This window comes from Manis pentadactyla, chromosome 2 (assembly GCF_030020395.1).
Source record: "Manis pentadactyla isolate mManPen7 chromosome 2, mManPen7.hap1, whole genome shotgun sequence".
Classification (NCBI taxonomy): domain Eukaryota; kingdom Metazoa; phylum Chordata; class Mammalia; order Pholidota; family Manidae; genus Manis; species Manis pentadactyla.
The window spans coordinates 209,800,656-209,816,010 of NC_080020.1; the positions used below are offsets into that span (position 1 = coordinate 209,800,656).

Here is a 15,355-nt window from a genome sequence, read left to right on the forward strand (position 1 = left end):
ACAAGCCGTCCAGGCATCGACCAGAGGCGCCCACGACCACCACGCTCTCACCTGCTCTACGGATGCTTGCCTTTCCTCCAAAGCTTCCTAAATCTGTTTCTTGGACGCAGGAATTTTTAAATAACTATGACATTTTTTTACAAGAGCAACCACTGCCTGTTTAAAATGTTTCCATTTAGATGAAAAACTAGAACCTTGAAAGAGAAAAAACTTGTGATGCACAGTCAGAGCTACAATAATTTTTTTAAATGGAGACTTGCTCTACGGATAATGTAAACAGCTCTGAAAAATGTAATACGCTTAGATACATGATTCAATAGACATGCCTTTCTCTGTCCATACACATATAAATACATCATACATAGACACGTATTTCATGGTTTCACGGTTTGCCTCTCAGAACTACTCACATATAACCATCCTGCACTTACCTCTCAGGGAAGCAAGACTTTCTTCCTCCTCTGGCCATGTATGAACTTCTACTTTCTTTGTAAGGGAACAAAGGAGAACATGGCCAGCTGGGTTTCAGTTCAGGCACATTTCAATTTCACAAGGGGCTAATACTGAGTAAATACTGAAAAATCAAACAGAACTAAACATCACAGAAAAGGACAAACTCTGCTTTAAGGAATGTCATTTAAAATACAAGAAAGGCTCTGAGGTCTTTATCTAAAAGTAGGGACAGACAGGTACCCTACAAGGCAGTAATTTTCAAAGCTAAGAGAACATTTCTATAAGGAGACTAACCCATGAGAAGTCAAAGCATTCTACTTTAATTCCCCTTAGAACATCTCGTGAACAGTATTGTATACAATTTTGTTTATTTTGAATCAAAACTATCGTTTCAATTCTAATGATTAATTCCCTAGAAACTATTTTCCTATTCGGAAATAAAATCAAGCCAAGTCCTCAGTTTCCAGACAAGAAATACTAAGGCTGAGCAGACATCATCTCTTTTCTTTCCCAAATGCAGGTTTTCCCCTCCCAAAATGTTGCTTTGTAGTTTCCCCCAGGCAACTTGTAAATTCATTTGTGTTATTTTTTTCCCTAAAAATACCATAGTCTGATCCAGAATATTCTGGAGACATAGAGTATTTATTTCTCAACATCTTGAAATCAGTCTCAACACCCAGAAACCATCTTGGATTGGTTTATTTATTATGAAATCTTTGGCCCTTGGGATTAAAGCATCTTTCTCTGGCACGAAAGACTGACCATAGGGGAATTTAGATTACAAAATCCTTCACTCTAGGTTTTCTTACACTGTTTTCATTACTGCTGGATAAGCTTCTTGGAAGTGTTTATAATCAATCCATGTCTCTCATTTCCCAGCTATCTCCAACTATGTGTGAGAAATTGGAAGCAAAGAGAACATTCATATTCATATACCTTCCTGGACTGGGTGAGATGGATCAAGCCCTGGATGAAATGTGACACCCACCATCCGCCTCCCAACTGGGGCAGAGTGGCCATGAAAAGATGGTACATGGTATTTTCTCTACAATAGGTAATACCTGCCCTTCAATAGAATCTGGATTCCTGGGGAAATAAGCTTAGCAAAGCCCTGGTGTTCACCTACATTTACTGCAATGCTTTCTCAAGCATCAGTTTCTACCTAGTATGCTGTTACTTTGCTGTCTAGCCTTTCAAACCAACAAGGACTTTGCCAGAAATTATCAAAGAGCAGATGAATTTTCTTCTAGCCATTTTTAGGGCTAACATCCACACTACTCCATGAGTGGGACACTGGCTCAAGGCACCTGATTCCCACACACAACTGTGTGTGGGATAACAAACAGCTTCGGGAATTGGATTTCACAAAGAAAAAAGAACGGAGTACCATCATTCCTCCTTTAAAGCAGTCGTTTTTCCCACCTAGCATCCCTTTTAAATGCTAAATCGTGTCTTTGTTAGTCTTCATCAGCTTCTAGTAAGATAATTTCTGGCTGGCCCAACATGAACTGCTGCTTCATACCCACTGAATTGGTATGGAGCCAATCCTGAAGACACACTTATTTGCACGTGATAAGCCAAAGGTGGTCTCCATTGCAGAGAAGGTTTTCAGTGCATCAGAATGTGTTGCCTATGGAACTCTCACTTCCCTCCAAGTGGACACTCTGTCCATCTGCAAAGCACAGCCCCGGCGGGCTGCCACCAATCAGTGACCAGCAGTGAAGGCACTGCAAAGAACTGGAGCTGCCAGCACACTTCATTTCTCCCACTGCTCTTCTCTCTTCACACTCATTTCCTGAACTTCAGTATCCAAATGAGGCTAGGTGGTTCTCAGGACCAGACCCTTCCTCACCCACATTTTCAAACTGCTCCTCCTCTGATGATCTGCATTTTGTAGTTCACCCTGCACATGAGAATCTGGCTCTAATTCATGTTACCTCTACTTATTAGATCTCTATTTGCCTTTATTCAATTGCCATGCCAGGATTTCTCTCTCTTTTGCCAACAGCCAAAAAGGCAGAGGATGAGTTTGGTCTTGCCTACTCTGAAGCCAGCTTCTATCCCAAGGTGGGTGCTCTAAACTACACCAGACACCGTCCCTGTGATGACTCTGTAATGGGCTCTGGGGCATCCACAGCCTTTAATCAATGTTCTTGCCGACATTCTTGAGCGGCTGACATTAGCAGAACTGTCCCAGCCAAATACTGCCTGTCTCCTATGCTTTAGATTTGTTTTGCTAAAGCAACAATCTTGTCTCCTCTAAGCCTTTATTTAGAACTACTGTCTTCTCTCAGGAAAACCAGGAAGACGCAGCATATTACTGGTACTCTCTGCTAAACCAGTCTGCAATCGTGCACTCCAGAACTTACTGTGTTCAAGCGAAGACACCATCATCCATCATCAAACCTGAGATGTTTTCATGTTTTATGCTTCCTGATGTCAGTGTGAACAAAGCCTGCAGGCTCATGCTAACACATTCAACCCTGTCCCTAATAGTGTGAAGAGGAGGTCTCCTGTGCCAAAGGGTCTGGGACTACGCACGGCAGTCAGGGCACAACTGGGAATCCAGGGCTCGGGCTGCAAGGCTGCTGCTCTGAGAATAACTCCATGCCTCCCTTGCAGACTGAGACCTAGGTGGGCTGCTTCATGCTCAAATGGGGAGCCAGGAATTCCAGCTCGCCTGTGATAGATGAGAGCTGAGCTGACTGGTCTGCTGCAAGGACTGGGAGAGGTCAGCACATCACAGGATCCAGGGCTTGGGTACCCTGGGGTCTCCGGACAGGCAGGATTATATTTTCTTCTGGAAGCACTGGCCTAATGGGGGCTATGATGCATTTCCTGCACCACGACAGCTACTTTTTTTTAGCGGGAAGTTTATGTTTAACATGTAAGTAAAAACAGTGGGCTTGTCCTAACCTTTTTTCTTGTTGTTGTTAATTTAGCAATAGTATGTGTTTAAAATGCCAGTGATCAGTCTCTCTCCCATGTCTCAGCACATAAGAGGATAAATTGGCAACTCTTTTATTAGTCTTACTTGTATTTCTTTTAAAACCTTTAAGAAGGTGGATATAAAACGTGACCTGGGTCTTTCCTGAAATTTAAGATTTCTGTTTGAATTTAAAGAACTAAAATTTTACAAAGCATATATTTATAATATATAAATAAGCTATTTCAAAGCTAGGTCTATCTTGATAGGAAAACAAATTAAATTAGCAATGAGAAACCTGATTTAGAGAGATTTAAACTCCTAAATATTTTTTTCAGACATTGAGATGATAAGGTGGAAAAGACAGGTTAGCATTTACATCAGAGATGCCCCATCTGTTAGCTCTCGGCCTCTATCAGCAGCAAATCAGCAGTCTAGGGAAACACTTCAGTTACATGCGTATTTTGGCTCACCCTAAAGCTATCCCTTCTAAGCAACTCTACAACTGACCTCAGAAAGCTCTCCCCTCTCCATAACCTTGATAAAAATGCCTTCCCACCATGACTGTACTAGGACTATCTTCCACTGTTAACATTATCAAGCATCCCATGGTATTTTTACTACAAAGCAGATAGTCTGATGTGAACACTTAGGACCCTCAAGGTCTTTTTCTAATGCGTTAGGCCGAACTAATCTTGTGTGTGTGAGTTATTTGGCTCTGCTCCTGAGCATATGCTATTCTAATAATCTTGACTGACCATTTTTATAAGACAGCCTTTCCAATATTATTGTGTCACTTCAGCTTTTCTTCCTCTGGGTCAAAAACTGAACTACACACAATAGAATTTGAGTGGCATGCTCAATTCTTTTCTACATTCAACAAGGAAGATACTGAGTGAAGCTGACCCCTCTACCCCACACCATCTTTGGAGAGCTGATGAGCTCCATTCCTTGGAGCTAATGCGTTCTTTTATAACTACCTATTTGGCAACAATTTTTGTATTTTTGTATTATTTTTAACATAACATGGCTTTTAATATATTTACAAGGTTGTTCAACCATCATGACCATCTTATTCCATAACACTTTTATATCAGCCCAAAAGAAACCCCTCACCCATAAACCATCACTCTCCTTTCCTTCATTTCTGTTACCCATAAGGTCGCCTTAGGGGCTCCTTTTACCTCATGCAAAGCTGGATGCAGAGAGACACACTTTTGAGTCCTTACTATTACTCATGCCTTCTTTGTAGTTTTAATTTTTCTATTGTTGTTCTTGCTCAGTTCTGCTTTTCTGGTGTCCTAATGGTCCTGCCCCAGCACCTCTTTTTAAAACTCTCCCATTAGCCCTCCAGCTCTAGGTAGAGTTCTGGTCTCAGCAAAAAATAGTCACCTGTCCCTCCCCGGCCCTCCCACATGCCTGTCTCAGTTAGTCCCTGGGCCTCTGTTCAGGGGAGTGTGAGCAGAGAACCCATCACTGCGATCCTGAGTTAGTCTACAAGATAGTATGAGGTCACAACAGTGGATGAGCTACATTTAAATAGGATGGATGAGGAATTTATGGACAATACACATAAGAAACTTATCTTCATGTATTTCTAAAATATAATTTCATCTTCCAGAATATTGTTCGACAAAAGTTTGAGAGTTTAAGATACATATGCACAGTGAGAATTCTCGTTTCAATAACAAATCATCAATAACAAACCAAAATCAGTCTAACCCCTAGTCTCAACCATTGATTCTCAGACCATCTTTTCCTGTCACTTCCATGTAGTTCAGAATTCTCTTGTCAGTATGAGTCTAAGCTTTCAAAAATTCTCTTCCCATCATGTCCTCATTTTGGAGAGCTTCTAAGAAATGTACGATCTATATAAACTCCAAGGAATAAGAAGTACCTCCCTTTGGTTTATTTTTAAAATTAAGAATAGAAAAATAATACACTGTTGACTGTTGAGCAACATGGGTTTGAACTGCAGAGGTCCACTTAAACACAAGATTTTAAAAATAACCATATTGGAAAAAATTTTTGGAGACTTGCAACAATTTGAAAAACATTCCCTTTTCTCTGGGTTACTTTACTGTAAGAATACACTATATAATATATGTACCATACAAAATATGTGTTAACTGACTCTTTGTGTTCCTGGTAAAGCTTCCACTCAATAGTAGGCTACTAGTAGCTACATTTTGAGAAGTAAAAAGTTGCCCGCAAAAATGCCAAATGATTTCCCTCATTTGTGGAGTATAACAATGAAGCAAAACTGAAGGAACAAAATGGCAGCAGACTCAGAGACTCCAAGAAGGAACTAGTGGTTACCAAAGGGGAGGGGTGTGGGATGGTGGGTGGGAGGGAGGGAGAAGGGGACTGAGGGGTATTATGTTCAGTACACATGGTGTGGGGGGTCACAGGGAGAACAGTGTAGCACAGAGAAGGGACATAGTGGATCTGTGGCATCTTGCTGCACTGATGGACAGTGACTGCACTGGGGTATGGGCGGGGACTTGATAATATGGGTAAATGTAGTAACCACACTGTTTTTTCATGTGAAACCTTCATAAGAGTGTATATCAATCATACTTTAATAAAAAACTTTTTTAAAAAAGTTACCCACAGAATTTAGGCTGCATAATGTTGGCATCTGTAACCCCAGCGTGTTCAAAGGTTAACTGTCTACTCAGAAGACATTGACACAGAACAAGCTATTAAGCATTTAAACAAAAGGATCTTTAAAAACAAGATGCACATGTCCACTACTTTGCAAAGAACTTGGAGGTTATCTTGCCTAAAGGGCAAGGAGATGATCTCTCTGATTTCTCCATTCTTTCCTCTCTAAAATTCCCAGGGCCTGCTTCCTTCGTCAGCCGAATAAACCTCATCAAACTATCGCTCTGGGAGCCAGCCCCAGGTCACTGAGGAGAATTTTCTCTAAAAATGACAAGGAGGGCATACAAACCTTTTATTAGAATCTCTTCTTGTTAAGTGATCGATTCTGAGGCAAGAATCCATCCCTCTAAAATAGTGACCAATTCTGGGAGGTGGGAGTGGGCCCAGAGAATGAAAGCCACAGAGATACAGGCTTCTAAAGTGCCAAACAGTAGTGAAAATTCTATCTCTGCTGTTTGCACTAGTCTTGGTGGTGAAAGACAGTCCTTTTCCACCTCACAACTGGCACCCTTTCATCGCTTAGGGCGCAGGCAATCAGGCAACGGGAGACGGAGAGGAGGCGGCTGGCGCGAGCGCGTGCGCCCAGCTCTCTCGCCTGTGAACGGTCTGCCGCCTCACTCCAGGGCCGTTTCCTCCAGATGCTGCCAGCAGACACTCTGTAATACCTAAACCACAAATCATCACATTCCCCGCCCTTAGAGCCAGGCCTTGTCCTTGAGCTCCCCACATAGGGAGATATTAACCGAGCTGGCCACTGATACAATAGCTCTTTACAAATTCAGACCAAATCTGCCACGCCATCTGCTTGATACACTAAAAAAGTGTGGACCTCGTAACCTAAAAATAGCCACTGTAGGTGAACCTCAGAAAGTAATGCAGGACGTTTCAGACATTTCACAGGGAGCGAATCCTGGCTGGCTTACTAAAGAAAATATTTTATCAATGTAAACATGTCAGGCTTACAACTGTATCTAAAATTAGAGCAAGTATGTCTCAGAAATGGAGCCACCTTGCAGAAACAAAATTACAGGCAAGTCACTTCAGATTCTTTTCCAACAGCCAAGAAAACTGCCTTTCCTCAGAAGAAGGAAGCTATGCTGCTGTCTGGTTATTTTAGGAATCACTTCGTGGGGTTTTCGTTTCTTGATTTTTTTCAATGGTTCTTAAGTTTTATCTGTTGTGACACATTAAAGCCATCTAAACCAAACAAGGTGTTTCCAAACTATGATACTTTCACTCAGAAAAATGATCGACTGGATTATACTCACACTGAAAAGGCGTGCCAACTTGGTCCTGCCCGTATCTCAAGGGAAACGACCCTTCGGTGGACTGTTCTCCTGAAATCACCTTCGGGGCTGCCAAGTACTTGGACTTGAGCACATATTCCTGGGACTGAGCATGATGAATCATCACGTTCTGTGAGGACAGCGGGGTCACCCTGGGGAAAAACAAAGTGAGAATAAGGAAATTAATCATGGGTCTTTAAAACTAGGAAGGAAAGAAAAGGAAGTTAGTTCAACATAGAAGAGGACCGTGCAATTCCACACCAGGCTCAATTTTCCTCTCAAATACTGTAGCTGACCCTTTATAACATACAAGGAACTAACAGCTTACCCTTGCAACCCTCCAACCTAAAAGGGACTTGCCTGTCTAGCCAAGAGGTGTAAGGATAAATAGACCACCACATGTGGATTCTATCAGAAGATTCCACACACAGCTACCAAAAGCCTTCATGCCAAACACAGGGCATTTATATTTAAGAAAAAAGCAGACATATACATGCAAATGTATACATATATTAAAAAGGTATATTTTGCATATGTTGACAAATAAGCAGAATTGAAAATGGGAAGAAGGGAAAGAGAAAATAAAATACAGGAAAGGGATCATGTAAGAAGTTCCCAGGTTGATCAGTTAAGGAAAATGAACTGTCAACAATCAAAGCCTGTGTACAGTGGGACCTCCCAAATGCTAAAGGGAGGGTGGGAAACCTCTTTGAGCCTCACTTTCCTAATCTGTACCATAGAATCTGCCACACAGGGCAATAAAAAATGCTTGTAAAACGTGAACACACAGAAAATGAAAAAAAAATGTAACTATCTTTGCAAATATACATGATGATGATGACAGGGAAAAACAACTAGAATAACTTATTCTAGAAAACTTTTAATTATTTTATGCTACACCTCCTAATAATTAAAACTGTACTATTAGGGTTAAATGGTTTATAGTTATTACAAATAACAAGAATAATAATCATCAAGGTCTCAGTATTTGTTCGGTAACCCAGGTCAAGACCTCTGAGGACTCCTGAGCATGATCCCTGTGTTTTGCCCTCCTGGCCCAACTCTTCATTTTCTGTGACAGTTCTCTTTTGTCACATGTAACTTAACTTTAAAATAAGAAGCCCTCACTCAGATTTAATAATTCTCTGAGGGACAGAACTGAAATTATTAGCTAAGTAAGACTACTAAATAATGAAGGATATAAAGAAGATATACCAAGCAAGTCCAGAAAACACAAAGTCACTAGGAAAATTGTTAGGACAGAGATTTTAGCAGCAAACTGAGCCTTTGGAAGGAAACTTACTTTCTGGGGTTACTTTCAATTTCATCAACTCTGTCTCATTAAAGCCATCTAAACCAAACTGTATCCAAACTATGACACTATAATTTAGGAAAAGGGTTTACTGGATATACTCACACTGATAAGGTGCCACAGAGCCCCAAAGATGTCCCCTAAGGGAAGAGGGACTCTAAGCAAGAGGAAAGAATGACAACAACAGGTTGGTAGGACAGGTAAATTGTTGAGCCACCAGAAACACTACCACAGTGTCTCATCAAAAGCAGTAACAGAGCCTTGAATAAACTCAGTCTATTTGATTCATTCTCATTGTTCCTGATGAATGAGCAATATGTCCTGTGGGCAAGGCATCCATCAAAAATAAGGAAGAGAAGATTGTTGGAATTAAGGGTGCTTCCATCTTAACCAGCCTGTCTACACCTATGACTTTAAACTGTCATCACAGGAAAGCCTAGGAAAATGCATCTTGGGCCTGGATTTTCCCAGACACAATGCCATGGGTGGGCACTCACTTTGTCACTGGACTAATGACTTAAATTACTAATAGCATAAGGCTTAATGTTGCAAACACTTTCATTTTGATGATGTAAGTGTTGGTTTGAACTTTCAGTATATTTGGTTGGGACGGAGTAGAAAGTAGAACAGCTGGACACATCTGGTGGGGACTGAGAAGAACCACAAGCCTGCTCTGTCCGCCTGGTGAGAGGGGAAGCCTCCTCATTTCAGGGGAAACTCAGCCCCTAGCTATGCTGTCACTCTGTCACTATGCTGCTGACACCCACTGCAGACAGATGGGCTCACTCCTGTTCACAAGAGGATAGCCTGCTATTCCAGGAGACCTTGTGGCTGCTGCATCTTATTCCTGCTCCGACCTCAGCCAGGTAGGTGACCCTGTGGATCTGCCTTCTAATTGGGGTCCTCCCATCTCTTCCCTCTGAATCAAGGAAGTGAGAGGCAGCAAGAAATGAGTCAAAGCATATATATGGGCTCCTTTTCCCTAAACCTAATAAGAAAGGTAATGAACAAACAAACAAGACCAAGCTGTACCATGTCACCAACTTGAGTAACAAAACCCTCAGCCATCACTAACCTCAGGAAATGAGTATTTACCAGTGTGATGGCACTTGGGTCTTACTAGAGTGTAAGTACCCTGCAGGTTGCAAACACATTGCAAATCCACGGCTACATAGAACTGCCCTTCCCATTCCTCCACCTCCTTCTCTTTTTCACAATGCAAGGGGGCAACACAGATGCTCACAAAGACACACATACACACATGAACAGACTGAAGTCACTCTACATGACAGCCCCATAGAGAAAGAGGCAAAGCCATGGACAGTGGCACCACCAGGGGCAAGTATAGGGAACTGTCCAGTCACTCATTTCACAAATATATACACTAGGTGTAATCACCGCCCTGCTCTCTCTTCCCCTTTCCTCCTGCACACCTGGTGTCCACTTTTGCTTCTAATTTCATCATTCACAGTTATTTCCACTTGGGACCAGCTCTCAGCCACATATACATACATACATACATACATACATAGATACAGATCTCTCCCCTCTTTAATTCTTCCCCTTTCCCTTCTTTTACCCAAGTATTTACGGAAAAAAAATCTCTCTTCTTTCATCTCAGTTTGGATTTCTCTCCTCCCTTACCCCTCCCTCCAGGAAGAAAATGCTTAACTATCACTAGTGACCAGATTGGTCACAGAATTATAACTCTTTTTTTTTTAAAGCAAAAACTAATATATTTAAGAGGAAGTTAGATTGAAAACGAAAACTGTAGGACTGCTGGTTCAAAATTGTTTTGGGCAATAATATATCTCCCCTTCCTCCAAAGACACCCTTTAAATTATAAGGAATAAAAAAGATAAACCCAGAGTTGGTATTTAGTTGTTTTATATACAATAGCACTACCATACTAGTCAGTAAAATATTGAACTATTCTGTGCTGATAACGAGCTATGTCCCATGTCCCTTTGTGTCCTTCCACACCCCCTCCACTGCCCCCCCCTCCAAGACATCCTGTAAATAAGGAGTTAACTTTTGGCAGCTGGAGACCTTGAGTCTCTCCTCCAACATCCCTTCTGATAGTTAATACCTGTTCCATACAGCATACTAACTGTGGTTCGTATTATCCATTAGTACACAAGAGACATTTCAACAAATCTGTAAGAGATTCAGAGTGGACTGAGGAATGCTGACTGTCATAACAGCATGAAGGAAGCCAAGGCCTAAACTCAGTATTTTTCTGACTTCTTTGACTTCAACCTGCATTAAGAAGTACATTGTCATGGAGATTCAGCATACATCTATGTCTGTTTTTATATCAGAAACAAGTTTTACAAAATACTTAGCTTTACTATGTGCAGGTCACTGATATTTTCTCCTCTATTTTTTAATGACAGTCTTGACCCTCACCTTGGTTCTCAGGACTCCCTAGTGGGTTACCACCAGTAGCTTAAGGGCACCAGTCAAGAATCTCTGTGCAAAAGCACAGATACAGAGGAAGCAGTTTTCCCAGGGAACCACAGAAGGTTCTGGATGCTGAAACCAAGTAAAGCAGAGAGTGATCATGACAAGTAGGGCTGAACACTGGAGTTGGTACTAAAAAGTCTGTATATTAAGGCAGCTATTTTTCCCAAATTCTAGGAAACAGAACATCAGGAAGTCAGACTTTTATTCCTTTCAGGAAAAAAAAAAAAGGACTATTCTTTTCCAAAAGAATGGAACTATGTTATCTAAATCACAGAACTTATTCCCTCAGAATAAGGCCCTCTCATCCTGGCTGCTTTCCCTTATTTCCCCTAAAGTTTGCCAGGTGACCAGGAAGACAGGGAGCTGCAGGAGAATGATGCAAGTGGCAGTAAAGGGAAGCATGAGAATGAAAAACACAACTGAGATTTTGGAGACACCTGACTATATGGTGATAAATGCAACAGGAGGAATGGAAAAAGGGACACTTGCATTCTAGCTTGATGTGAGGAACACTCTAGTTCAAGAAGCACAGAGATGTCAGCAATGGATTCTTATAGTAGGAGAAACCCAAGCAACTGTATACTTGGCTTTGCATTAAGTACCTCCACAGACATGATATTGCAAATGCATTTTACCAACTTTGGTGATACAAATGTACAGAATTGGTTGGAAGAGTTTGGGAAATTATAGAAGAATGAGAAGAAGTGGATGGAAGACAGAGGGCCACTGCCCTCATCTTACAGAGTGGAAGGTCATCAGACAACATTCATTTCATAGATAGATAAAGCTGACAGAAGACAGAGAGGTTTTAATGCACCGCTGGAGTTTGAACAGGAAGAAACCATGAATATGAAACAATGATTTTGAGAGGAAAAGTTGGGGGCAAGAGGTAAATAAGCAAAATCTTCATCTCCTATGGCAGGACATCTGTAGACAACATCCGAAGGGAATAAACCAGGACATGACTGGATGAAGGTAACTACCAGAAGGACTAGTAGAACTTGGGGATTAAATGAAGGAGGGTGAGGGACAAAAGGAAAAGGAGTCAAGTGATAATGAAGGTTTCAAGCCCAGTTGACTATAAGGACATTTTGGTTCAAGGCCAAGGAGAAAAGTAAAAGCAAAGAGGCATGCCAACGTGACGGCAGTCAGAAGAAAGGGCCTGTCTGTGAGGAACAGAATTGTCAGTTTTACAGATGGAAATGTGGGGTACATCTTTGGGGAGCAGCTAGGGAAAACCTCCAAGTTTAGGAATAGTGACGTTCTAAGAGGGGCCAACTTCTTCAAAGGCAAAAATGTTTCAGAAAATAGAACATGGAGCTCCACCACCTGGGAGGATATTCACATGCAGTGGTGGGGATGTAAAGAGAAAGTGGGAAGGGGAACCAGAAGGGGGAAAAAGATAAGAATCACGTAGGTCCAGAAACAATAAATGGAAACATGTTTCTAGGAGGAAAGGAGAGGCAACCACCTCCAAACTGGTGCAGAAAAGGCAGGGAAATCAATCAGAAAAGGCCACTGGCTTGGGTGGCAGATCAGTGGCACCATCAAGAGAGAAGTTTCAAGGACAGAAGGACGGTTGTGCCTGGATGGGGTGAATCATTTGATGGGTGGTATACAGGTGACACTAAAAATCAAGAAAAACAGGCTAGAGGTATGGGCTCAGCTGGCTCTCTGTAAACTTCAATCTGCGGAAACCTCTCCATCTTTGTAAGCAGAGGGAAACAATTGCATAAAACTCCTTTCCTTAAAAGAAAGGATTAGTCACACACTGTTTACACTGCTGCCTTCATAGGAGCAATTTCTGGCACCAGAATGGACTCAACTTTTCCATATTTCTACTAAAACCATTATTTGACCCATGGAATGGGTGGGAGGACCTGGCAAAACACAAGCCCCTTTCCACTTAAGAAAAGGGCTTTGTGCCTCACAGAACGGAACCCCAAAAGGCCATAAAATATTTCCCATAGAATGCCAGTCTGACATAATCGAACACTTTTCCTGTGTTTAGCATTCTCAGGTTTATAGTCAAGATGAAGAAAAGCCACAAGAGGAAACAGTGCTAGAAGAGGAAGCCACCTCCCATCTTTCAGGGCCAGTTTCTCTCTACAACATTCAAGGGATCCTGTGTGCCCTGCTTGGGTTCCAAGTTGTTTAGAAGTGTGGTAAATGCTACTCAGGGAGGATGCAGTATGTGAAAGTCAGTAAGAAATGCCGGCTGCAGTCTGATGGAGATCACCTCTTTCTTGCAGAGTTCTCAAGAATGATATGTGTGTAGGGAAGGACAAGGAAAACACAAATGGCTAGGAAGATACCACAATAAAGGGAATCCAGTATTTTGGCCCCATTCGTACAGAACCATCTTTCAGACCAAAACAAGAATTAGGAGGGTAGAAGGCTGCTGATGAGAAGACTGAAGGCCAGCACAGACAGGCTGCCTGTAACAGGGCGAGGGAGAGCTGGAGGTCGCCAAAATAAACACAGTAAAAGCAAAATGAAACAAGCAAACACAAAGTCATGAGAAAAGGAGGAAAGAAGAGATTACACTAAAAATATAAATGTAGGGGACAGACCTATAAAAATTCTTAATTTAGATTTCAAATGAGATGAAAAAGACAAAAAGGCACTGAGAAAATAAAACTAAAGAAAGTAGATATTCTGGGTGGGGGTGGGGAGGCACAGAAATTAAGGGAATTTGGGTGGTTATCATTAACAAATATGATCAACACAACCACATAGTTCTAGAACCAAGTTTCTTTAACAAGTGGTTCTTAACTGGGGGTGATTTTGCACCCAGTGACATTTGACAATACCTGGAGACATTTTCAAATGTCAGTACTTGGCAGTAAGGTGCTCATATCTAGTGGGTAGAAATCAGGGATGCTACTAAATATCCTATAATGTACGGGACAGTCCTCCACAAGAAACAGTTATCTGGCCCTAAATGTCAGTGGTGCCAAGGTTGACAAACCCTGTTCTAAACATGTGCTACTATCACCAAACAATACTAATAGACATGAGTAAAGAGCCAGTGGCCTGTGGGGATGGCAATGAAAAAGTACATCTACTGAAGCGACGGGACCAGGCACACAAGAATTTGAACTCTAGAAAAGAAAGATAAAAACTGCATAACCTCCTCATGTGTCACGTGGAAGCTCCATTAGGCCAGGGAGGTGGTCCTATACATATCAAGTTGTCTGGGTGGCCATCTGCAAGGAGAGCTAGAATTATCACTGAAAATGTATTGGGATGGCAAAAACATCATTTACTAGAATTCCTTACAGGAACAGTATGACATGTAGTCAGACAGACCTTTTGATAAACTGCTTAACATTGGAATGGGAGTGTGCCATGGAGATGTGGTGGAAAAAGAGATGGTCAGTCACCAAACTGCTTTCTAAAGTGGATGAGTCCAGTAAACTGTACAGGTTTGCATGCAAAGAAGGTCATACACATTTGAGGTCAGACATGAAATATCTGGGATAACAGAAGGCTGGGTGCTACACTGCAGCCCCCACATCTGCCCTTTCCCCACACAGCCTTTATCTTCTCCTCTACAGAAATGTCTCACCTAATGCATCACACAATTGGCCCTCCAGAGACACTCCCTGTCTTGGAACAGTCCTGGTTAGATTTCCTTCTGGACATGAACACTGTATTAAAACATCCAAGGGATTCTCCAGCCCATCTAATCCCAAATCCCTGGAGGAGGGGGAAATAGAATAAAATACCTATAATGAAGAGGAGATTGTAAGAAGCAGAGAGAATAAGACCTTCTCTTAGGATTTTAATAAAATGACCATATCCATTGGGAGGGGGAAAAAAATAGTGGGCTAAAATTAAATGCTTGAAAAAAAGGTAAATGCTCTAAACATCTCAATTAAAAGTCAGAGGTTGTCAGACTCAAGAAAGCAAGATCCAATGATATGCCCTGCCTACAACAAACCCACTTTTAATATAAAGACACAAATGGGTTAAAAGTAAAAGGATGAGAAAAGATTTAACATGTTAACACTAAGTAGAAAAAAGCTGGAGTGGCTATACTAATAAAAAGGCAGAGTAAATTTCAGAGCAAAAAACATTAGTAAGGATATAAAGTCATTTCATATAAGGAAAACTTCAGTTCATCAAAAGGAGTTAAGAGAGTCTTGAACAGTTGTCCACTTTATAACAGAGCTTCAAAATACATGAAGCAAATACTTTTTTAAAAAAGCCATGAGAAATAGATAAGCCTGTAGTTATAGG

At 41.4% G+C, this 15,355-nt stretch overlaps 1 protein-coding gene across 4 annotated transcripts in view; it reads right to left on the reverse strand.

Moving 5' to 3' along the window:
* The window catches only part of LTBP1 (latent transforming growth factor beta binding protein 1), a 367,875-nt gene that overhangs the window by 233,809 nt on the left and 118,711 nt on the right, over positions 1 to 15,355 (reverse strand). For all 4 annotated transcript variants that reach the window (XM_057497285.1, XM_036931602.2, XM_036931601.2 and 1 more), the window contains exon 4: positions 7,315 to 7,484. In XM_057497285.1, the coding sequence (XP_057353268.1) occupies positions 7,315 to 7,484 (170 nt within the window). The remainder of the gene's footprint in view (positions 1 to 7,314; positions 7,485 to 15,355) is intronic.